This window comes from Castor canadensis, chromosome 6, assembly GCF_047511655.1.
Source record: "Castor canadensis chromosome 6, mCasCan1.hap1v2, whole genome shotgun sequence".
In the NCBI taxonomy this organism is placed as follows: domain Eukaryota; kingdom Metazoa; phylum Chordata; class Mammalia; order Rodentia; family Castoridae; genus Castor; species Castor canadensis.
The window spans coordinates 168,955,298-168,980,677 of record NC_133391.1 but is presented as its reverse complement, the minus strand read 5'-3'; the positions used below and the strand labels follow the sequence as shown (position 1 = coordinate 168,980,677).

At 47.5% G+C, this 25,380-nt stretch overlaps 1 protein-coding gene across 2 annotated transcripts in view; it reads left to right on the top strand.

The window, feature by feature from the left end:
- Positions 1-25,380, top strand: part of Ankrd33b (ankyrin repeat domain 33B) — a 70,628-nt gene that overhangs the window by 21,983 nt on the left and 23,265 nt on the right. For both annotated transcript variants that reach the window (XM_020176864.2, XM_074077734.1), the window contains exon 2: positions 19,450-19,579. In XM_020176864.2, the coding sequence (XP_020032453.2) occupies positions 19,450-19,579 (130 nt within the window). The remainder of the gene's footprint in view (positions 1-19,449; positions 19,580-25,380) is intronic.

Genomic DNA, 25,380 nt, shown 5'->3' with positions numbered 1-25,380 from the left:
CTACTTTTCTCCTTTGCCTTTTTTTTGAGACACAGTCTCCCATGTAGCCCAGTCTGGCATCAAACTTGCTGTCTTCCTGCCTCAGCCTCCTGGGTGCTGGAATTATAGGTGTGCACTACTATGCCTGGCTTGCTATTGTTTTTTAAGTTCTTTTTAAAATTGATACATAAAAACCGTATATGAACAAGGCATCATGTAATAGTTTGACATATGTATATAGTGTGTGATGTTCAGGTCGGGGTAAGCATGTCCATTTCCTCAAACATCGGTCTTTTTTTTTTTGGTACTGGGGTTTGAACTCAGGGCTTTGTGCTTTCTAGGCAAGGGCTCCACCACACTTGAGCCATGCTTCCAACCCTCATCTATAATATTTTTATGATGGAGGCTCTCAGGATACTTTCTTCTAGGTTTTTGAAATGTGCAACACACTGTTTCACTCTGCCGTGCGTAGCATGCCAGACCTCCTTGCTCCTAACACAGAAACCTTTGACCATTTCCCCTTCCCTCCCCTGTGCTTCTAAATTCTTAATTTCAGTTATTAAATATTTTATCTACAAATTTTCGTCTGATTCTTTTTTATCGGTTCCAATTCTTTGCTAGAATTCTCCATTTGTCATCATTACATATTAGTTATAGTCTGATAATTCCGATATTTGAATCACCCAGAGATGAATTCTGTTGTCTGTTTTTTTCTTGGTTCTGTCTTCTAGTGTGTCTGGTGACATTTTTAGGAATGCAGAGTAGGTCTGGATGGTATTATCTTTCTCCAGAGAGGAGGGGCAGATGTTTGCAGGTAGGTGTGGTCGGGTCTGTTCTCTGTCTTGCTTGCCTTAGTTACATGGGTAGCTGTTTGGATTTCTTATAGAAATATGCCATGTTTTAAGGCCTGTTATCCTTGGGAGGCCACAAACTCCAGTTTTGTCTCCCTAGCTCTTAAGACTGGTAGCAGCTTAACTCTGTAACCTTAGCTGTGCTTTCTGCTTGGTTTTCCACCTCACAGCCTTGTGAACAGACAGATACTGGGCGGGGAAGTGAGAGGAACGGAAGCTTGGCTCACGGCTCTGACATGTATGGGTAGTGGACCTCTGAGTCTTGGTTGCATGGTCTGATGGATTTTTAAAAAAGATTTTGTCACTTTTATTGGTTGATCTCAGTGGGAGAGAGGGTCTGATTGAATCTCGGGCCTCACAGATGAAAGTGAAAGTCCCTGGATTATTCTTTTCACTTTTTGCTGAGAAGGTTTAAATTTTTGTAGAGTCAGATTTACCTACTTCTTTATGGTTTCTGGCTTTGCTAGCATGCTTCAAATTACTTTTTCGAAGCCAGCTTTATAGAAGGAGTCATCTAAATTTTCTTCCAGTGTTTTTATGGTTGTACATTTAATGACTCATTTTGACATAAGGTATGAGGTAAAAATCCAACCTTATTTTTCCCCATATGGCCGGGGCATTTGTCCAGCACCATTAATGAGTAAACCATTTTCTGTAAAGATCTTTGTCTTCTTCATTGTTGAGTGTATGATGTCTCAGTAATATTTTAATACTGCTTTGCTTACTAGTGAGGTTACATATATTTCAATTATATTTATGAGCTCTTTGTTAGTCTTTGGTTTTTCTGTTCCCATTTGAATAACTATACTGTTGGTATCTTATGCTGAGATTTAATACATTTTTGTTGATGTTTAAATAAACCTATGTACATCCTAATTAATTTTGATTGCTTACAATTTTTTTGTGAGAGAACAATAGTCTCTGGAGTGTGATGGGTTGTCCCTGATGTTGAGGTGAGGTTTTCTTGGTGACATTAGCTGCCTGGACGGCTTGTTTCTTTTGCATTTGTGTGTAGTCATTTCAAAGGAGCAGAATGTGTGTTGTGGGGCTTTATTTGCAAAGTGTTTGTTCCGTTCATTTTCCTAATCAGAATATTGTCCTGTTTATTAAAAGCTGAGGTAACCGGTAGCTAGATGCAAATTACTGGCATTTTAAGTATATGAGTGCATGTCAGATTTTATTTTTTTGCAAATGTGCAAAACAAATACGTGCTCTCACAACAGGTGCCATGGATGGGATGCCACTGAGACCAGCACCAAAAAACCCTGGGAGGTAAATTGGCAAGCCCCCAGCCAAGTGGGGCAGTGACCTGGGAGGTGTCTTCTTTTCTCTGCACTCATGGAGGAAATTGCAGTTTTTTTCTTTCTACTTTGCTTCTTTTTGATTTATTTTCTTTAGATATTATTGATAACTTTCTATGTTTTTTGAGCTGTTCAATTTATGTGCATTTGGTCTTAGTATTTTTTTTTTACCTATCGGAAAAAAATGTCTGTGAATAAAGATATTTTGGGTTTGGTTATTAGTCCTAGTAACCTTTGTAAAAATGCCACAAGTTCTCTTAAGCCACAGACCATAGGTGATTATAGCAAAATATCCCAGGATTTGGCAAATTCAGAGAAAACAGAAATACAAGTAATATACTTTAAGATGCAGCCGTTGTGAGCGGTGATATAAAATGAATGTATCTTCATCTTGTACAGAGAGGGAGATGAAATCAACGGTGTAAATGAACTGCTCCCTGTCAGTTTTAACAGGGTGCTATTCAATGCAGGCAGAATGTTACACCACTTTTTACTTTTTTGCGAGGACTGAACCAGGGCCGTGTGCATGCTAGACGGACACTCTACCACTTGACCTATGGTCCCCCTCTGCAGCTCCTTTGTTTTTATTTTGTTTTTGAAGTTAGAGTCTCATTAACTGCACCTGGGCTGGCCTCGAACATTGATCCTGCTGCCTCTACCTCCTGAGTATCTGGGATTACAGTCATGCACCACTAAATCACTTTAAAAACTCATGTGATCTAGACTGTTCTGAACAGTTAACATTCTTGCCACATTATGTTACTTTGGGGAATGCATATATATTCACATATACATATCAAGTATGTGTGTACGTACGGGGATAAATTTCCAATTATTTAATTAGACTGTAATGAGGCTTTGTCATACATTCATCTCTGCAGTGAATACTTTTGGTGATGGTGGGAGTCCATCCCAGGGAACCACGACCTCTGGCCCCTTGCTGTGGTCTCCTGCCTGGGTCTGGAGTCTGTAGGGAGCCTGTGATCAAATCTAAACAGATGGACCTCCTAGAACCCATCAGAGTCCCCTGGCACCAGGCCCAGATGAGAGCACTGAGCACTCATTGTGGTCCTGTTTCACTTAGAGGGCCACCTGTCTGCTGCCAGTTTTCTCAGGCATCCGAGAAGATGGCTCCTGTCACTGCATTCTATAGCTGCTTCCTCTAAAGCATCTGTTCCCACATTCTTTGCATCTAAGGCTTCCCAGAGAGCTGGGTGGGTGCAGGCTGCTTCTAGGCCTCCTGCCCGGCAGTGTCACCTCCTCCAAGTTCCCATAGTACTACCTGTCCAGAGTTGTGGGCATCTGGTACTGTCACCCCAACCTCCAGCTGATGCCCTCTTATGTGGTTTTCCAGCCTGGGACATTGGTGTTTGTGCAACTAAACCCTTAGTGTGCTGGCCAGGGATTGTGTGGCTACGCCGCGAGGTGCTGGGAGAAGGGGCAAGGCCCTGCTGAAGCGCGTGGAGGAAGGAAGCTGCTGACTGCTGCTCTGTCCAAAGCCTACTTGTTAATGCTGGGTTGTTTTGGTATCTACACTTCCCTTGTGCTGTGTTTCAGCCCATGGCACCTTTCTGGGAGGCTGGTCTAGCTCAGTTCCCATTTGGGCCCCTGCTTCTGTCCCCTGTCCCCTTCCTCGGTCACCACCTGTACCCTGGCTCCTATCTGAGTCTGACTCAGCCCCTACTTTCCCCTTTGAACTCTCATCCTAGGCTCCCCTACCTTGATTCCTGGGCCCCATTCCAGCTCACCCCTCCTGTTTGGGGACAACTCATTTCCTTTCTCCTGCCAGACGACTCGAGGCCACTGAGCCACTTTCCTTGACGCAGTCTTGGGCTGGCTCAGCCCTAATTGTGGTTGCCTTCATCTGCCATGCTGGAGTGATGATGAAGTAACAATGACAGAATTTGCTTGGAAGTCTCCACAGTGAGCAAAGCTGGAGAGACCAAACAGTGAGGGACACCTCACAAGGGTATTAGGAGCTAGTGAGCATTCGAGTTCTCTAGTTCTCTTCTGTGTCACAGGCATATTCCCTACTGAAATCTGCTTCTCCTGTCTTACTTACGGAGGGGGTGTCTTTTAAAACATTCATTCCAGCTGGGCATGGTGGCCCAGGCCTATGAAACCCAGCACTTGGGTAGGAAGATCTCAACTTCAAGTGTTGCATAGGAAAACCCTGTTTCAACAAAAGAAAAAAAAAAGAAAACTCTCATGTTCTTCTTTTCTTTTTTTCCTTCTTTCTTTTTCTTTTCTTTTTTTTTTTTTGATGGTATTAGGGTTCAAACAAACCCCAGTACCTGAGTTCAAACTCTGGGCTTCAAGCTTGCTAGGCAGGCTCTCTGCTGCTTGAGCCATGCCTTCAGCCCATTTTGCTCTAGTTATTTTTGAGATAGGACTCACTTTCTGCCCAGGCCGGCTTGCACCGAGATCCTCGTATTTGTGCTTCCTGCACTGTGATAGGCTGCACCACCACACTCAGCCTTTTCTGTTAAGGCTTTTTGTCTGAGCTGGTCTGGGCCTTCAGTCCTCCCATTCTCAGCTTCTCACGTAGCTAGGATTGCAGGTGTGAGCCACCAGCGCCTCACGCCACTCATTCTTCTTGCCTGACTGCCTCCTGGGTCTTGTTGACCCCCTCATGGGTTCATCCATCCCTACGTGCTCTGGAAGGCTTCCTGGGAGTCACAAGGGACTTGAGGACTCAAAACTGAAGTCCCTGGAGGGCATTTCTTCCATTAGGTGGGGTGAGACAGGAATCTAAGAATAATGACTTCCTGGCAGAAAATGAGGCAATAGGAAAGGAGTTCACTGACAAATGGATGCCAGGAACTCAGAGTTGCCAGCACTGGGCGGGATCGGGCATGGGGACCTTGTAGGGGGACCATGGAGAGCACTCAGGATCAGACCACAGATTAGGGGATGGGAAGGTGGCTTCAAGGGACAGGTGGCAGAATTAGGGGAGGGTCTGTGATAGGTGGATGATGGGAGGATCTGCAGTGGAGGTAGAGTGGGCTGAGGAGTGGGATTAACTCCTAGGTAGCTGAGGTGAGAGGGTGCGGTCAGAAGGTTCCTAGACCAGAGAGCCAGCTGGACCTCCAGCCTCCTGCCTCCATTTATGTGGGGTCTGTGGCTGAGCTCCAGACACAGCAGCCAGGTATCAGTTGGTGGGGAGAACAACAGGTAAGGGATGCCACCTGGGGATGCTACCTGGGGGTGGCAGGCCTGAGAGGGAGGGGATGGCATCTCCAGAGCAGGCAGGAAGGAGGGGGTGAGCAGCAGCCAGTGTACCTTGGGGTCAGCATGCAGTGTGCAGGTGGGAAGGAGACTGGAGCAGGCATGGGCCAGCCCTGAGCTTTTCCTAGTGAGAGCGACTGGGGAGAGGCAGGAAAGGCCCTTTATAAGCAAGGACAAAACATCAAGTGTGGACTGAAGGGTGTGCTGTGTGGGTGTGGAGGCAGGTGTCTAGTGGAGCCAGCCTGGGGATTAGCACCTGAGCAGAAGAGGAGGCAGGGCCAGCCTGGTGCTGGTCAGCGTCTGGGGTTAGTTCCTAGGGCTGTGGTAGAAGTTACCCCAAACTGGGGGTCTGTGCATGGGAGCTGTAGTCTCTCATGGTTCTGAAGGCTAGAAGGCAGGAATCTAGGTGACAGCAGAGGGGCCTGTGCGGGACCCTTTTTGCCACTTCCAGCTGTCCCCTGGGGGAGCAGTGACATCACTCCAGCACTGCCCCCACTTTCATGTGGTCTCTGTGACTGAGTCTTAACTCTACAGAATGTCCTCTTGGGCTGGTAGAGTGACTCAAGTGGTAGAGCGCCTGCCTAGCAAGCATGAGGCCCCAAGTTCAAATTCTGATACCACACACACACACAAAAAAAAGCTAGGATGTCTTCTGAAGATCCTTAAATACGTACAAAGACCCTGTTACCAACTAAGGTCACATTCAGAGGGACCAGGGATACCTGGGCATATCTTTTTTTCTTGGTGTTAGTTTATTGGGACAGGGTCTTGCCGTGTAGCCCAAGCTGCTCTCAAACTCTTTATGCAGCCTAGGCTGGCCTGGAACTTGCTTTCTTCCTGCCTCAGCCAATTGAGTGCTGGGATTATAGCCATGTACCACCATGCCTGGCTTGGGCATATCTTTTTTGAGGGTCACAGTTCATTCCACTCCAGACAGCAAGCAAGTGAAGGAGAGAGGCTGAGTCCTCCTATGGACAGGGTATGCAGAGTGGGGTAGGCACTCCATGAGCGGTGAAATGCATTTTCTGAGGTTCAGCTGTTGCTTGAGATGCCACCTTTCTGGGCTCACCCTAGAGGCACCTCTAGGATTGTATTACCCAGGACACAGTGGAGCTGCTATCACTGAGGCAGAGAGGTTTGTGTAGATCCGTCTCGCACGTGTGTGGGCATGAGTGGGACCCATGGCTCCAGGATAGGAAAAAAACAAACCATCACAACAAAGTGACTTAACAAAATGACATGCCAGCACCCTTGCAGAGTAAGTATATGTGCTAACGTGAACCTCTAACTCAAATTGAGCTGATGTGGGATTTTTCTTCCCATTGATTTCGAATTTCTGGACCTTGGTGTGTTTACCAAGAGTACTGGACTTTCTTGCTGTGTATATGTCTGTACACGCGTTTTTCTTTTTTGGTGTTTGGGCTGATTTGTTCAATGCAGCGTGTGTGAGACCTGTCAGTGTTGATGCTGTGTCAGGATTTTGTTCTTTTGTTGCTGTTTTCCTAAGTTTGAGTACAGCAGGATTTGCTCATTCAGCCTCTCTCTCTTTTTTGATTTGAGGTCTTGCTATATAGCTCAGGATGGCCACAAACTCTCCGTGTTAGCCTCCCAAGGGCTGAGATTGCAGGCGTGCACCACCAGGCTGGCTTTATTTCATCTCTTGATGATGAATATATGAGCTGTGTGTAGTTTTGGCTGTTATAAATCAGTTGCTCTAGGCATTCTTGTATCCATCTTTATTTCTCTTGAAAGCATACCTGTGACTCAGATTGCTGGGTCATAGGTAGGCATGTATTGAACTTTAATAGAAACTGTCAGTTTTCAAATGCAGTTGGCCCATTTCCCACCCCCACCTGCTGGGAGCATGAGAGTTCCACACTCTCGCCAACATTTGGTATTGTCAGTCTTTTCAATTTTAACCATTCTGGTGGGTGTATGGTGGTATCTCTTGGTGGGTTTAATTTGCATTTTTCCTGATGACTAATGATATTGAATACCTTCACATTTGAAAAAGGTTATAATTAAAATTTTTTTACATTAAAAAACACATTAGAAGACATTAATGAGCACCTGCAGAACAGACAGCCTGAAGCCCAGAATGTCGTGTTGAAGTTGTCCACCCTGACAGCCATGAGTCAGACAGACAGATGTCAGTTTCCGTTACATCTTAAGTCCCAAATGAGTTGGCAGCTTAGTTAAAAAGAAAAAAAATAACAGGGAGGGGTATGTATTTAAAGAATATTTTGAAAATAGAAGAAAACAGCAAGGCTGTCTCCACCTGCCTCACCTCCTGCCTGTGTTTGTAGAGGAAAAGTCCCATCATGCCATGTGCTGGTGAGACTTTGTGGTGGCCTCCTAGCTTGGACACATGTCAGCCCTGTGGGCCTCCACGTGCACCCCCTGACCTGCATGTGTCTTCATCATCAACTCCAGGCACTTGCAGGCTTCTCTGAACTTGCATCATGGTCCCCTCCTCCCTGGTCCCTGGGGCATCCTCTGTCACTTGGTGAGTGAGGCTCAGCTTGAGTGGGTGCCAATCCCGCCCCACCCTGGACCGGTTTCCATTGTCTGTGCTCGCACAGTCCCCTGGGCCAGCTCAGTGTCGTCATCGTTTACTTCCTCATCTCTTCCCCAGAATGAATTTTCTGAGAGAGGAAGGCCTGCCACCCTTCATGTTCCCTTTCTCAGCACCGGCCAGGCTGCTTGGATGGGGAAGGGTGCCCTTGGGTTCGTGAAGATAGTGCGACCCTTGTCCTGTTTGTACTTTTTGTGTTGTTCTGTTTTTTGCTTGTATTGGGTGGCCCTCTTCCTGGGGACACCCTTTGTGGACCTGTTTGATTAGTCACACCATTCTAAGTGGTATGATTACAATCTGTAAGACAAAACCCACCAGATCCTGCAGTCTAACCTGCCCATGACGATGGGCAGTTATTTGTCCCCAGGTAGCCTGGTGGCAGGTAAGACCAGTGAAGAGGCATTTGAGAAGTGGCTGTGGATGCCTAGGCCAGGACTAGGTGAGAATTTATTTGGATACACATGTGAGAGAGACTGGTTATGGGGGAAAAGTGGATGTGTCTCGTCATCTGAGAAAACCAAGGCAAAATAAAAGTTAACAGAAAAGTGAGTTGAGCTCTGGCATCCCTCAAGGGAGGACTGAGAAGTGTGTGCGCTGGGTGCCCTGGGCCAGTGTGGGTGGCATGCATCACCAGTCGTCTGAGAGCCTCACCCAGCACACTGGCCCTCATGGTCACACTTCAGGTCCAACAGGCCACCTGGGGGCTTATTAAAAGAAACAGGGCTGGGTGCCAGTGCTCATGACTGAAATTCTAGCTACTCAGGAGGCAGAGATCAGGAGGATCATCTGGCCAAATAGTTTGTGAGACACTATTGAAAATACCCTACACAAAAAAGGGACTGGCAGAGTGGCTCAAGTGGTAGAGCACTTGCCCAGCAAGTGGGGAGAACTGAGTTCAAACCCCAGCACTGCCAAAAACCCAAACAAGAAAAAGAAACATAGGCTGTGGTTCAGGAGGCCCGGGCTGGGGCTGGGGTTCTCTGCATTTCTTTCTAATTCCTGCTGGTCGGGGGAGCCCGCTCCCAGTGACTGCTGTGGAACCTGAAGCCAGCAGAAACAAGTGAGCAGGTGGCTGGGGGAAGGACCAGGAAGTCACTTCTTCTCTGTCCGTTGGGTGGGGTCATACTATGTGATGCCACACGGTCTGTGATGTGACTGAACCCAGCATTTGTGCACCGTGGCCCCAAAAGTTGTGAAAGCACTGTCATTTAAAAAATTGTGGGGTTTCACTTACAATTTTGTATTTTCTGATTATTAAATAGAACTGTTTATTATAGGCTAGAGTGGTTCTTTTACTGCAGGAAAAAAGGAGTCACCACTAACCTTATCTCAGTATCAAACACTGCTGAAACCCTGGTGCATTTCTTGCTGTTTTTTTTGTTTGCATGTATTGTTAACAGATAATTTTTCAGAATTTTCGATAAAAGTATATCCACATTCACTTTATATTACTACTTAATACTTTCTCCATGGTTAAAATTTTTCATGTACCTCATTTTTTTTATTTGATGAAATCATACCATAGGAAAATGTTCTTTGACCTTTGTCCCCCTAATTGCAAAAGGAGAAAATTTTGGAAAAATAGCATTGCTTTCATGGCTTCTGAGGGTGTAGCAGATTCTGCTTGAGGCCCAGAGGGAGATTTTCCTAACTGATCTGTGGAATTAATTATGTCTAACTGCACATAGCATAACATCCAGTGGATTTCCAGGACTACTAACAAAGTCATAATAATTTCATTACATATTTTCATATAAACATAGTCAACCATAATACAGTTCTCACGACAAACATAAACTTGTCTGTTAATCTGTACAGACTTTGGAAGGCTTGCAGTTAGATTTTGTCAGTAGTCTGCCTATAGAATTTTTTGAGGTTTGTATTTCATCATTGTTATTTAACATCTCCCCAAAAACGAGTGGCCAGAAAGAACGTTTATTTTCCCCACAGTTTCTGTGGCCCAGGAGTTTGCAAGCAACCTGGCCAGGCAGTTCTGATTGGGGCTGGGGGGCGCGGAGTATTATCAAAGTAGATTATATGCATGCATGGAAATATCACAGTCATCCTTTGGACCATTAATATATGCTAATAGGAAAAGAAAAAGAAGTTTTATGCCTCTCGTTGTCTGAAGACTTGGCTGGGGCTATAGGGTCCCCTTCCAAAGCCACTCACTCCATGGCTGGCAGGCTGATGCTGGCTGATGCCTCAGCTCCTTCCTTTGGGGACCTCTCTGCAGGGCCACTCGGTTGTCCTCAAGGGTATTGGCAGCTGGCTTCCACCACAGCCTGTAATCCAAGAGACAAGATGGAAGCCACAAGATCTTTTAGGACATATCATTACTTTTGCATAGTCTATTGGTTCCACAGGGCCAGCATTCAGTATGACAGGTTACTGGCGAGGGTGTGAGGACCAGGGACCAGAGATCCCTGGGGCCCTCTTGGAGGCTGGCTACCACACTGCATTGTGAATATTAGAAGTGTGTGGTATGGAATTGTGATAACCTATAGTTTGGTACTCAGTCAAGGTTTCTGACTTAAAACCCCTGCCTCTAAGTGGGTAATGGAAACGCTGATCTTCCCCTTCAGTTGTCCATAAAGGAACTCTCTGACCTACTTTGTCTGGTAGTAGGTCAGAGGGGGCCAGCCCCATGACCTAGAGGAAGGAATGCTGCAGAGAGAGACCAAGAAGAATCCCAACAGACAGGCCTTGCTGGGTTTCCCCACCCAGTCTGTCAGCAGTCATGCTTGTGCAATGGAGTGTCCATAAAATCCCCAAAGGCCAGGATTCCAGGAGCTTCCATATAGCTGAATAGGTGGCGGTTCCTGAAGAGGGCACCCAGGATGACATGAAATCTCCCTCCCCCACCTCACCCCATGTGTCTTTTGCAGTATCCTTCATAATAAACTGATAATTAATTGAACTGGAGGAGGGGGTTGTGGGAACCCCAGCTGGTATGAGGCACAATAAAAACAACCCAGGGCTTGTGTGACAGGTGTCTGAAGTTGGGGACAGCCTTGGGATTGAGCTCTCAGCTTGTGGGCGCTTTCGCTGTTCCCAGGTTCTCAGGCACAATTAGAGCCGAACTGGATCGGAGAACGCCCAGCTGGCTGCCACTGCTGTGGCACTGCTCAGAGGTACATAGAGAAAACCCCCGCACAGCTGTCAGAAGCCCTCTGTGCTGCTGGTGGTGCGAGAGCTGAGGGGAAAATGCCACTGTTTCCCTGCCTCACAGGAGCAAATGAGAAAGGGATGCTGGTGTCACAGATCACGAGAGGACGCGGCCTGGGCATCTAGTTTGCTGTTTTGGTTGTTGTATTTCTTTGCAGATCTCTGTTGAGCTGTCCACATTCATTGTAAAAATTCCAAGCTTGCTTTCAGAAAGACTAAGTGACTAAACGATCTGTTGAGCACCTAATTGTCATCCATAGTCACTGCCTGCAGGTCAGCTGTTAGCAGGCGTGCTTTCCTGTCATCACTGAATACATGGAAGGCGACAGGGTGAAACCACTCCCAGGACTGGCAAAATTATACACATTCATGTATTTATATATGAACATATGAACATGTATATGAGTGCAGAAGACCCTGGGTATCCCCAAGTACATGGTTCCAAGGAGACCACCACTGAGGGCAAAGTTCATAGGGTTCAGTGCTGTTACGCAGATGCTGGTCCCTTTTTCCCCACAATGCCTTTCAACTTCCACTAGAGACATTCACCTTCCAGCCCATCTCAGACTTTCACTCCATCGCTTTAATGAAGCACATTCGCCTTTACCTTGCTTCTTGGGCACCGTTCGCTTTTGGGGAGGCACCGGTGTTCCCACAAAATGAAGGGCAGGGAAACACTCAGCACACGATTTAAACACGACTGAGGATAACATGGGGCTGACTGACGGCGTCTCCACATCTCCTGAGCTGCAGAATGTGTGCTGAGAACAGTAAATTTTTGGTTTTGAAATTTCTTTTAATTTTCTTATTTACTATTTATTTTTGACTTATTTGTAATAAGTCTGTGAAAAAGGTAGACTTACTGTATACACACAAATACATACATATATCTACATATATATGGTGAGCTCACAACAACACATATGTATAAAATTACTAACGATCTAAAATCATAAATCTAAACAAAACATTTGTAGAGATAATAATTGATATTTTATGCAAAATTTAGTCTAAAAGGGAAATTGTTTTGAATCACTGACAACCTTGACTCCATCAGATCCTAATTAATTTTGCACATTTCTTTCTTATTAGTGTCTGTCTTATTTATTTAATGCAGTTTATTAGTCATCTCTTTTTGAAGTGGAAATGCATGAATAAAACCGTAAATACCACCAATAGCACCCCTGTCCATGCACCTTTATTTGCAAAATTAAAAAATGTGTGTACCTCAGGAGGACATTGAGACAAACTCCAATGTGAAAGTGAAGGGCTCTTTATGGCTCTTGCTTTGAAGGTGGCAGTGAACTTTCTTTTATCTTCTTTTGGAAAAATAAAAGAATTTTGTTCCTGCGAGAGCCCCACACATGCTAGAAATTACACAGAAAAGGACCATGTCACATCCCTGATCTGACTGTGGTCATTAGTTTTTCACTTACTACTGACTGGGAGACCTTTCTCGTGGGCATGGTGGCCTCATTGCAGCTCAGATGACATGCGTCCCATGGTAACTAGTCCTCCTCCTTGGGGGTTTTCTCTGGGCTCTGTTCTTAGCATATCTTTGTGCTGATCTTTTGTCATGCTTTTGATGTCCCTAAAGTGAATTCCCCAGGGTGGAGTCTTAGGAGCATTTTCGTTGTCTTTGAGTTTGGTAGTTGTTTTCAGATCTGTGTTACTCATCTCCAGATCTGGGTACCAGTTGAAAGTGATACTCACCACACTGAAAGGCAACGGTCTTTGAGGTTTCCTGGGACCTTGCTCAGATGTGGAAGCAAGATAAAAAGCCCGAAGCTCCTCTGTCCTGTGCCAGTCCGTGGTTCAGGTCGAGTATTGTTCCGGGGGGGGGGGGGAGGTCCCGGCTCACTTCTTTCAGCAAATGCTTGTTGAGTGTCTTACAGATGTCAGGCACTAGGGGAGCAGAGTTAAAAGGACATGATCCTTGGGCTGGTGGAGTGGCTCAAGTGGTAGAGTGCCTGCCTACCAAGTGTGAGGTCCTGAGTTCAAACCCCAGTACCACCACCACCAAAAAAAAAAGATTATTTCCTTTCCCACGTGGGCAAGGCAGCAAGTAAGAGCAGCAGAGCATATGTGGAAAGGGGTTTGCACTTTGGCTCGTTGGGAGGATCAGCACATGCAGGCCGACTGTACGATGTGGGCAGTGTGCAGGGAGGAAAGGCACCCTGGGCACCGCTGCAGAGGCTTGGAGGCCTGAAAAGGCCAGGCTGGACTCTAGGGAGAACCCAAACCCCGGCGCCTGGTGTGACCATGGTAGGTTCAGATGTGGTATGATGTGGTCTGCTGAGGTCCTAAGCAGTGCAGCTGGCACTGTGGTCCCTGCTGCTGGACTTACTGTGTGTAAAGTGGCCTTGAAGTGTGTTGTCAATCAGCCTTTTGTGTTGCACGCTAAGAAAGAAATTGAGAAACCATAAACCTTGTGCTCGTCATTTTATAATTAGAAGTTTATTTTATACCCATCTAGTTGCAAAGACCTAATCTTAAAATAAAGGAAGGTTCCTGGTGGGGAGCAGTAGGCAGCTGTTGACACGTGACACACATGTACACACAACTGTGACACACACACACACATCAGGATAGGCTATGCTTACTGTGATAATAGACTGACCCAGATTTCAGGGCCTAAAATCACAAAGGTTTGATTCCTGCTCATTCATACCCTCGTGCTCTTCCTGAGGGGTCACAAAGTGTGTGTGGGGTGTCTATAGTCCCTTCCTCCGCAGACAGAGGCCCAGGCTGATGGTCACCATCTCTGAGCTTCTAGGAGAGTCAAGAAAACAGGAAGTGTGGCAGATCACTCACCGCCTCTTACAACATAGGCTTGGAGATGACACATGCCATCTTGCTGACACTGCTTTACCTGCAAGTCAGACAGTCGAATCAGAATGGTGGGAAATCCATTTACCGTGTGGCAGCCCGGGAGCCACCCTAGCGACCATACAACAAAATTGTCCTAGCTCCTTCACAGACCGGGCTCACACGCAGGGGACGTATGTTCCCCGTGTGCTAAAGAATAGGACAGGTGAGAGACGGTGGAAAATGCAGCATGGGGCACTTAAAACATTTTTTTCTCTTTCTCATCCCCTCCCCCCTTTATCTTTACAATTTTTAATGTGTTTAGTTGTGCTATTTCCATACTTGCGTACAAAGTACTTTGGTTGCATTCACCTCCCTTCACCCTCTCCTCTCTTCCCCTTCCTCCTTGCCAGCTGGTTCCCCCACAAATGATCCCCTATTTTTCCCTCCCTCCCTTCCCCTTCCTCCCTTCCTTCTGATCTAGACTGTGCTTAGAGAGAAAACGTGTTGCATTTGTCTTTGTGAACCTGGCTTATTTCACTTCACAAGATGATCTCCTGTTCCATCCATTTTCCTGCAAATGACATTTCATTCTTCTTTATGGCTGAATACTACTCCTGGGTGTGTGTGTGTGTGTTTGTGTGTCACATTTTGTTTGTCCATTCATTGGTTGATGGCCCTCTAGGCTGATTGCATAGCTTGGCTGTTGTGAACAGTGTTGTGACAAACATGGTGTACAGGTCCCTCCTGTATCCTGACTTACACTCCTCTGGGTCTATGCCAGGAGTGGTTTGGCAGGGTGACACGGTATTTCTATTTTTGGCTTTTGGAGGAGCCTTGTACTGATTTCCACAGTGGCTGCACTGATGGACACTCCCACTCTGGTGCATAAGGCTCCTTTTCTGCTGAGCTGCTTTTGAGGAAAGCTGTACCACAGGTTCCTGGAGACAGGGAGGCACACTGGATGGTGAGCTCCAACGACCTGTTCTCCTGCTAGACTTGTGCACACCCAAGCCTGTGCCTGCTCCTGCCTTGTCTCACGGCCTGTGACCGGGTGTCCTGCACAGATTTATTTTTCCCCACCCCCTCTAATAGAATCGATAACCCATCTGTTATATTTTCATTCTCCTCCTCCTCACTTTTCAAACAGTGTTTGATGGATTTCTTTTCTTTCTTTTTTTTCCTGTATTTTTGAAAAAGTCTCCGTATGTAGCCCAGGCTGACCTTGAACTTGTGATCCTCCTGCCATCACCTCCCAAGTGCTGAGATTATAGATGTGCGCCACCACACCACACATTCAAAATCACGTTCTTTTTAAAACTCCCGTGGGATTGTTCTGACCTTAAACTTTGCATCCCCCATGGGGTGGCTTGGTCATTAGCTCTGGCTCTCCAGTGTTTATCTTGGGTTCACTTTTAGCATCGCACCCATGTGTCTGAGGCAGTGAGCCTGAGTCTGTCACAAGGTGTCTGCCAGCTGCGGCTGCTGTAACAAAACACTATAGATGGTGTGATGAGGAACTGGAATTTCTTTCTTGCAGTTCTGTAGGCTGGAAGCTGGAGATTAGGATGTGAGCAGGGCTGGGCTCTGGTTAGGGCCTTCTTTCAGGGTGCAGATGGCTACCTTCTCTCTGTGTCCTCACATGCTGGGAAAGGGGGCTGGAGAGCTCTCTGAGGTCCTTTTTCTGGGGGCACTAATCCTATCATGATACTCCACCCTTAGGATCTGATCACCTCCTAGTACCTAATCCATGTTAGGATTTCAACATGGGAATTCTGGGAAAACACAAACACTCCATCCATAATTCAGGGAGATGCCATTGACCCTCTAGGCAAGCCTTTTGGGGACCAAGGAGTGCCTCCTTGGGCTTGAGTTTGTGCGTTTTTGTTCTCAAGTCATCTGTCTAGTATGCGTTTTTCAAAAGTGTGCATGTGACACATTCTTGCTGGGTGATGTGTAGGTGTTTGCCTTTACAATTTCAAAGGACAGCATGGAGTCCCATCCCCCCTCCTGCCACTGACTTGATTGGAGTGATAAAAGTAAGCCTTGGTTCAGTAATGCCTCAGACCCTGTAGAGTGTCACAGAGCTCAGAAATGGCAGAGTCCTTTTCTTGGGAGTTGCAGGTAGGGAACTCTGTTCGTGCCAGCACCAACTAACATCCAAGAGATTTTTTTCTTTTTGGTGGTACTGGGGTTTGAACTCAGGGCCTCACACTGGCTAGCAGGTGCTCCACCACTTGAGCCTCTGCCAGCCCTTCCAAGGGACTTGTAATGATGTCCAGTTGATAGGATGAATGTGTTAATGAGGTGGAAATCTTTCCACTGTAACTGGCACAAAGCCCATTTCAATTAGCCTAAATTCCCACCCCTTAAATAAAAACAAGGACGAATATGAGGGGTATCAGCTCACATACTTGGAGAGTCCAGGACCGTCAGGGCAGGTGAGGTTCAGTCCAGCTGCTCAGAAGGCAGTAGGAGTCAGAGCCTTTGCCTCCACCACCAGCCAGAGCCAAGCTTGGCTTAGGTAGCACTGCTTAGCCTTCCTTGTCTCTCATTGACCCATTAGTTTACATGCTTCTTTCTGAACCAGTCACAGTGCTCAGGGCTGGTGACGTGATTGGCTTAGAGCCCTGGGGTGGGGGTGAGGGTGGGGTGGGAAGAATGGCTCACTCCTAGTAGAACTGCATGGTAGAGGCAAGGAGTTATTAATTCCCCAAAGAATAATTCCACTACATCACCCTGAGAAGATAAATACGGAGGTGACAAACAGGTACCCATTAGAGCTCTTGTTGAAATCGATCCTGTAATTAAAGTGGCATGAAGCCAGTTTAGAAGAGGTTGTCTTTATGCACCAGTGTGGTCACTACTCACAGTCCTAGAAGAGAAGAAAGGCTGATGAGTGGTAGAGCAAGTTGTCTGCCTAGCTTGGTTCTTGGGCCTGAGAAACTATAATTAGCTCCAAGCAGCAGCTTTATTGTCTCACTGTTCTGGAGACCAGCAGTCTGAAGCCATGGTATCAGGGGTAGGGAATCCTTCCTGGTTCTTCCAGCCCTGGTGCCTACTGGCAGTCTTTGGTGATCCTTGGCTTTAAGACACCTCTCTCCAATGGCTGCTGTGTTTTCTCATGGTCTTCTCCCATCTCTTTCCTCTCCTCTTAAGGACACCATTGGTACTGGATTAGGGGTCGATTTTGACTTAACTAGTCCCATCTGCAATGACCCCATCTCCAAATAAGGTCACATTCTGAGGGCGTGAAGGTTAAGGCTTTAACCTATCTTTTTCTTTTTCTTGGGTGGGTAATGGGGGGTACAGTTTATTCCTAAGAGAGACCTTTCCAGGGAAGCCAGGAGAATTTAGTGGTTCTTCATTTATTTTCACTGATAGGTTACAGTGGTTGCAGGCCTATGGCCCTGATTGGTTTATGACAGAGTTTCTTGGGCTCACCAAAGGTTCTGATAGACAGGGCTGTGACTTAGGCTCATAGGAAACTTGAGACAGGAAAGCCAGAGACCTACCAATGGAGGGGATGGGTCTCAATAGTTGATATGGGACACTAGGATCAGTGCAGAGAGTTGAAGGCCAGTGTCCAGTTTTGCATTCTGGTCCTCTATGTCCCTCCCTAAGTGACCTTGGGCAAGCTGTGAAAGTAGGCGACCAGTGTGTTCTCAGAGAGGTGTTGTGATGAAGCAGAGAAGATGAGACATCCAGGCCTGGCAGCCAGCAGGCCTCATGGGGCCCTCTTTGCCACTGCTGTTGGAAGCCCCATATAGGAGATGGGTCTCAGTTGTCTGCTCCCCTCCTTGCCTGCTGTCATGGGAAAGCCACTAGCCGCAGGGTCCTGTTTCCTCATCTTGTCAAAGGCTGTGCTCAGGCTTCTGGGGCAGACCTTGCTGTCCATGTATTCAGCAGAGGTCCTGGAGCCCTTCCCAGTGCTGCTGTCCTTCTAGGACCAGAGGACTGAGGTATGGTCAGGCCATGGAGTCTAAGCCAGCTGTGATGGATTTGTTGGCAGTCCTAGATAATAATATTATATGTTTTTGAGGATTAGGTAAATATCTAATTAATAGATCTCCAAAAATCATCCCTCAGGTTGTTAATCTATCCTGCTTGGACCTCTTTTCCACTTCACGTGATGTCCTTCTCTCCATCCAATGTCTTTACCTGGACATCTTCACCTGGCCATCTTGTGACAGTTTCTGATGCAACCTGTCTTTCCCTATGTGTGCTCTGCCCAGTCTCCTCCTTTTCACTTGATGGCAGTCACATCTACCTAGTTGCTCAAGCCAAAACTTTGGGGTTATTCTGGGCTCTTGTCTCCTTCTCATACCTCAAATCTATTTTTTTGTTTATTTGTTTTTTTGATGGGACTGGGGTTTGAACTCAGGGCTTCACACTTGCAAAGCAGGTGCTCTACTGCTTGAGCCACACCTCCAGTCCTTTTTTGCTCAGGTTATTTTGTGGATGGGAGTCTCGTGAACTATTTGCCCTCACTGGCCTTGGGACGATCCTCCTGATTTAGCCTCCTAAGTAGCTAGGATTATAGGTTTGAACCACAGGCACTAGGTAAATTCTTTTTTGATGGTGGTGGTGGTGGTACTGGGGTTTGAACTCAGGGCCTCACATTTGTAAGGCAGGTGCTCTACCACTTGAGCCATGCCCTCAGCCCTTTTTTTAAAGACAGGGTCTCACTCTGTAACCCCAGCAGGCCTCAAACTTATGGTCCTCCTGCCTCAGTCTCCATCTGCTGGGATGACAGGAGTGTACCACCATGCTAAGCTTCCAACACTAAATCTAGCTTCTCAAGATATCAGGATCCACACACGTCTCCCCGCCACCTCCACAGACACTGCCTCACCCCCCTGTGACTGCCCCCGTCATCTGCCCGGCCTCTGCAGTAGACTCTTCTCTAATTTTCTGCAGCCTGTTTCCCGCCCAGCAGCCAGCATGGATGCAGAAAATTGACACTCTGCTGCTCAGGATGTTCGAAAGCTCTCAGCTGCTTGGTGGCCTGGTCCCCCCTCCCTTGCCCACTCTTCTCCAGTCCTCTGGGCCACCTAGCTGTTCCCTGAATGGACAGGCAGTTTCTTCTGCCTGGATTGTGTCCCCTCCAGGTCCCCCTGGCTTCTTCCCTTGCCTCCCTTGGAAGGGCCCCAACATTCCCTTCTTCTGAGTCCACGCTGACCCCACATCCTGCCCTGCACTCATGGCCTATCTTGCCCCAGGCTACTGCCTGCCACACTCCATCACTTGTATGGGGCCTGCAGGGTTCCTTTTCCCCTCCTGTTTGAAGGGACACTCCCGGAAGGCAGGGACCAAGCTATTCACTGAAGTTTCCACACATCCCAGTCTCTGCTCAATAAACACATGAGGGTGAACCAGTGGTTGGCTTTCTCCAGTGTGCTGTTGGGAACTGAGGACTCAGGATCCTTATTGCCATGTTTCCAAGCCCCACTGGAGGACAGCTGTGCCCTTGGGGTCCCTTGTGCTTGCTGACCCTCTGGCTGTGCCCCTCTGACCTACTTCCCCTCTTCATTTCTAGACCGGCCTTATTGTCGCCTGCTGCCATGGCTTTGTGGATACTGTGGTGGCCTTAGCAGAGTGCCCCCACCTTGACGTCAACTGGCAGGACAGCGAGGGGAACACGGCCCTAATCACGGCTGCGCAGGCAGGTAAGAGCCAGTCACCCCCTTCCCTCCCAGAGGGCTGTTCCTGGGCAGCACGGGCTCCTGTGGCTCGTGGGTGTGATGTAAGGACAGACTTGACCTGCTACCAACAGGTACGGGGAGAGGGCTGCCCAGCATGAGGACTTTTGGGACAGTGCAGAGTTTACCCATCATGCAGAATTCAGTGTGAGGCAGATTGGGGCCTCAAACCAGCCGACATCCTTGAACCTGAGCTTCACCAGAAACCCAGCTGTCCCTGCCTCACCTAGAGCTCCCTAGCCTTCCAAAATGGGGTTGTAGGGTGCTGATGAACCACTTGTGGAAGAGATGTGTTTTACAGCGAATTAACTTGAAAGGAGATCCACTGAGAGCTGACCTTGTACTTTGCCTGTAGATTTAAGGAAAAACCAGGAACTGTTCTCTGGGAGCCATTACAGTATTTGTGTCAACAAGGTGAGGCTAAATTAGAGCGAGAGTCCTGTAATGTGTGTCCAAACTCATGTCACCGGGCCCATCATGCTCACGTCAAGAGGCCAGTGCTTAACGCCTCCATCGCCAGGTGCATTGTGGCCCTCCTGTCTTAGAACTTCGTTCACAGACTCTTGAGACAAACGTGAATGCTTTGCTTTCCTCTTCATGATCACGCTTCTTTTGAGACTGAGTTTTTCCAAAAAGTATTTGGCCTCCAGAGGTTACAGTCAGCTACTGGTACAGCTTGGTCCTGTACCTGCAACAGTAGCTAGAAAATATTTAAAAAAAAATTTGTCATGGGAGGCATGGTGGCACATGTCTCTAATCCCAGCACTCAGGAAGGGGAGGTGGCAGAATCACAAGTTGGAGGCCAGTCTGAGCAATATAGCAAGACCCCCTTGTCAGAACAATCAAATGAACAAACAAAAATGGTGTCTCTGCAGAGCATCTGTAGATTTTTCTTTTCCATATTCCCTAAAAAACTCAGGGGAGGAAGTCTCAGAAGAGATGAGCTTGAGCTGAGGGCTGAAGAAACCAGAGGCAGGCCCTGTGGCCGAGGTGTCACAAAGCCATGGACCAAGATGGCCCGGGGCAGGTTTCAGGAATGGGGGGTTTTGAGGGGTGGTGCAGGTGGTGTCAGTATCTTCTAGAGATGGAGGCTTCTGTGAATAAGCCTGGTCATTTAGGCTGTGGGTGTGGTGACTGGGTACCCAGAGGAGGCTTCAGAGAGCAGAGAAGGGTTAGGAACCCTGTAGGAAGCATAGCTATCAGTGGTTGTGATATGGATGGTGGAAGAGGGTGGGAGCCTGGGGTGACTTTAAGGAGTCAGGACAGGGGACAGCAGCAACTCTGAAGGAATTAGTGAAGCATCAGTTCTGTTTTGGCCATTGTACCTTTGAAGTGGTGGGACACATCAAGGAAGGAGGTCTCAATGATGGGTGGGGAGGATGGCCCTTGAAAGCTGGTCCCCGCTGGAAACACATATGGGGTTTGTTGGGCTTATGGGTGGCGAGGGCTGTGGTTCTTTGGAGTGTGAGAATGCACCGGAAGGAGATTTTTCTAACTGATTTGCAAGAGCTGGATGTTAGGGCGTTTGCTGTGGTTTAACGCCCTTGGGGTGCTGTCTGAATTCTTGCCTGTTTGAAGTGTTTTGATTTTTTTTTTGCATGAGTAGCAGCTTGTGTGAGTATAGCAACACCTTCCTTCTCTTCCCTCCATCCTTGATCTCTCCCTTTCTGTGTGTGTTAGAGTGGAGTAGTTGGAGTCCAGCCGCGTTTTGCATCTTTGTCAAGGCTTGGAAATATCTCCCTCCTTTCTCCTTGACATCGGGAGGACAGATCCAGAAAGCCTCACTGTTGTGTACCTTTGCTCCTTCTCTTTGTTTCCTGGGCCTCTTTGAACTGAGCCTGCCTTGTTTTGTTCTAGTCTTCCTTCAGTCAGTCACTTCTCCTCCTCATTCCTTTCCTCTATGGTCTGGGTAACTCCTCATCCAGTCCCATCAATTTGCCTTTATTCCATTTTCCTTTGCTTTTGTTAAGGTGCTCATGTTGCCAACAGATGCCCTGCAAAAAAAAATAATATTTTGAGAAATTTAGATAAGTTGAAAGAAAAGTATAAGCCCTTTCCTAAGATCCAACAGTAGTGAACAGTTTTGCACAGCTTGCTTCTGTCTTTGCTGGCCCATTTCAGCGTAAGTCACAGTCACTCACCCCTGTACTCCCTACACCCCTCAGCACACGTCTCCTAAAACAGGGATACAACACAGTATCATTACCATACTCAAGAAATGTAACAGCAGTTCAATAAAATTATGTGCTCCCAAACCAAAATCGAAATTTCTCCATTACCTTACAGAATATCGTTTATAGGACTTTTATTTAGTTAGTTTGGTAGTACTGGGATTTGAACTCAGGGCTTTGTGCTTGCAAGGCAGGCATGCTGCTGAAATAGCCTTTAAATACCCAGAACTGCATTGCTAGGCCAAGGTAGTTACTGCTGTTGTCGAAATTGGAGGTCAGATCAACTATTATGCATTGCATGTAGGCATCACGCCCCTTTCCACTTGCCCTCCTCAAGGGGACCTGCCTTTTGTCGCCATACAAGCAGGGCTAGCTTCATGCTGTGAGCTGTGCTTGTCCACAGGCCCACAGGTCCACAGGCCCTTGCTGATAGGACTCCTGCTTTTCTTGTTCCTTGCAGTACATCCATTTCAGATGTGTCCTCTAGTCCACCCTGTTTTATTTATTTATTTATATTTTTTAAATCACATATGGCTTCTCTGACCCCATCAAATAACTTTATTCACACTACCCTGTTTTATTTTGAACTTCACGGGCTTCTCACTGATCTGGGTTTAGGTACCAGATGACCTAGGTTCTGGGGCCCTGGTTATCAGCCTAGGTGTGACGGGAAGAGCTCAGGCCAGGGCCAGGCCCGCAGCAGCTCTGGTCCTTGTGCAGCAGTTTCTTTTCCATGCTGAATGTGGTGTGGGGCATGGGGAGCCCACCCTTTGCCTGGGGCACCTCTGGGAGAAGGCTGACACCTGGTGGCCAATGTGGGGCTGCTCTTTCAGACAGAAGGGTTACTTGGTAGTGGGGCCAGGTGTCTGGTATGCATTCAGGGATCTGGCTGGCAGGGTGTGTCCAGGCTTGTTCACAAGCCTTCAGCAGTGAACTTGACGGCTTTTGGGTGCTACCTTGTCCCCATGTGCTGGTATAAATGTAATGCCCAGTGTTAGGAAGAAACACACAAGAAGTGAAGTGACAAGGGAGGACTTCCCAGCTCCTTTCTACCAGCCCTACCAGGCCCTCTCAGTTCTAGTCTAAAGGTCACTATCATTAGCGATTTAAGCCTGGACAGGGTTTCTTCTGTGTTTTATTTTTTAATCACCATTGTAACTTCACTTCTTATTTTTAAGCGCTTCTCTTTTTTACTGACTTCTTCTATCTTGCCCTGTTACCCTCAAGTAGCGTCTTATCTACAACCCTGCCCTGTCTGTGCCTGGGCTCTGGCCTTGGACTCCTGACCAGGACCTGCCTGTTCCCACTGGTCAGGTGCAGGCTGCCAGCTACCCCATCCCCCACCCCCATGCCAGGAATGAACTGCTTAGGATGCAGTAGGGAGGAGATACTTACATCAGCTAAAAATGCAAATTAAAAAGCTTTTCCTTGTTGGTCTAATTGCCTTAGGGGAGGAGGATTTCCCCTAATTTGTTTCAGAACCACCAGTGGTTCCAGCCTCATCCAACCGAAGCCTATCCCGATGAATCCGTGTTTTGACAAAGATCTGGTTAAAACAGACTGCCAGGCCCTGTGCTTGGAGTTCATCTTCTAACAGGCCTGGACTGGGTCCTGAGAACATGCCATGTCCCTGGGGTACCAGGGATGCCAATGTGCTGGTCTGGGACCCCTCCCAGAGTTCTGGATGGAGTGGAGGGACTCTTCTCTTGACACTCAAGCAGGAGAGTCACAGACCCCCAAGGAAAATGTCATCAGAGACACAAGGCATCCTGAAGGTAAAGTGGAAATAAGGAAAGTAACTCGGAGTCTGTCCTTGACTTTCCCTGGTTACTTTACCAAGAGGAGGCTGCTCCCGCCTAACCAGGCATCGTCCCATTTTAGTCCAACTCCATAGTCAGTTTTATCTACTTGATAGTTTTCTGTTGTTGAGGGACTGAGGTTTGAACTCAGGGCCTTGCACTTGCTAGGTAAGCTCTCTACTACTTGAGGCATGCCTCCTGTTCTTTTTGCTTTAGTTTATTTTTCAAATAGGGTCTTGTGATTTTTGCCTGGCCTCAGACCTTGATCCTCCTACTTCTGCCTCCTAGCTGAGATTACAGATGTGAACCACCATGCCTCGCAGTTTTGTTTTTTTTTTTTTTTTTTTGAGAAAAAACACTATGTTGCCCCTCGTGGCCTCAGGTGTGTACTATCATGCCTGCAGATGTAGTATTAAAGAGAGAGGGAGATTCCTCTGCATGTCCCTAACACTCTGTCTTACCTGTCAGCACTCAGGGGTTCCTGCAGTAACTGCCACCCAGACATTAGTCTATAAGACTCTGCTCTCAGTCTGTTGGAGACACACATGTGTGTGCACACACTTTTAATTGACACAGGTAGGGAAATGCTGTCGAGACTGTGATTTTAATCTTTTTCACTTGTCAGGCTGGGAACTCTGCCTGTGGGACTTCTCACAGCTCCTGTTGGCCCAGAGTGTGACATACACACATGCTGGTTCCTTGGTCAACCCAGCTCTTGGCAGTCCTTGGACTTGAACGAGTTGCTGAATAAATATTTGTTTTAAAAGAAGATACTGTGTGCCGGGTGCTGGTGGCTCATGTCTTTAATCCTAGCTACTTGGGAGACTGAGATCAGAAGGATTGAGGCTTGAGGTCATCCCAGTCAAATAGTTTGCGAGACCGTCTCCAAAATAACCACAGCAAAATGGACTGAAGGTGTGGCTCAAGTGGTGGAGTACCTACTTTGTAAGTGCAAAATCCTGAGTTCAACCAGTCCCACCAAAAAGAAAAAAGAAGACTGGGGTTTGAACTCAGGGTCTGCACCTTGAGCCACTCCACCAGCCCTTTTTTGTGATGAGTTTTTTTCCAGATAGGGTCTCATGAACTACTTTCCTGGGCTGGCTTCGAGCTGTGATCCTCCTGATCTCTGCCTCTTGAGTAGCTAGGATTACAGGAGTGAGCCACCGGTGCCTGGCTGGACAATCTTGAATTAACCTGTTACAAATGAGGCTGAGGTGCCTTCTGTGGGGAGCGTGTCGTGCCGGGGGGGGGGGGGGGGGGGGGGGGGGGGGCGTGATGTCAGAGGCCAAACAGAGGCACTGAAGAAGGACTGTCTCTTAAGGAGGCAGGGCAGAGATATGGGGCTGACGCTTAGGAGTTCAGGGAAGGGACCCTGTGGAGTGTGCCCAAAGGCCTCCACTGTCAGTTGTAACCGGAGAGCAGCCTCAGCTAAGTGGTCTGTCTTGCAAACCCTCTCTTCTCTGGCTCCACTCCAGCCTGAGCCACACTGGGAACTTCAGGGTAGAAAGGGCAATAGATGCAGTTGGTGGAGGCCGGCCTCCCAGGCCACAGCAGGGCAGAGAAGAGAAGAAATGCACTGAGAACTGTCAAGATGGAATTGCTTCATAAAGAGCAAACGCGTCTTAAATTCCCACAGCTGCCAGGTGGCCCTTAGGAGAGGTTGCACCGGTTTATAGTTGCCACCGAGGGTCCGAGGGTAGAGATCTGACTCGACACTGTTTACCCACTCCACACGGGCATTTCTTGTTTCCTGTCATGCTTCCCTGATCCGCCTTGGAGCCTTGGGTCTGGTGGGAGG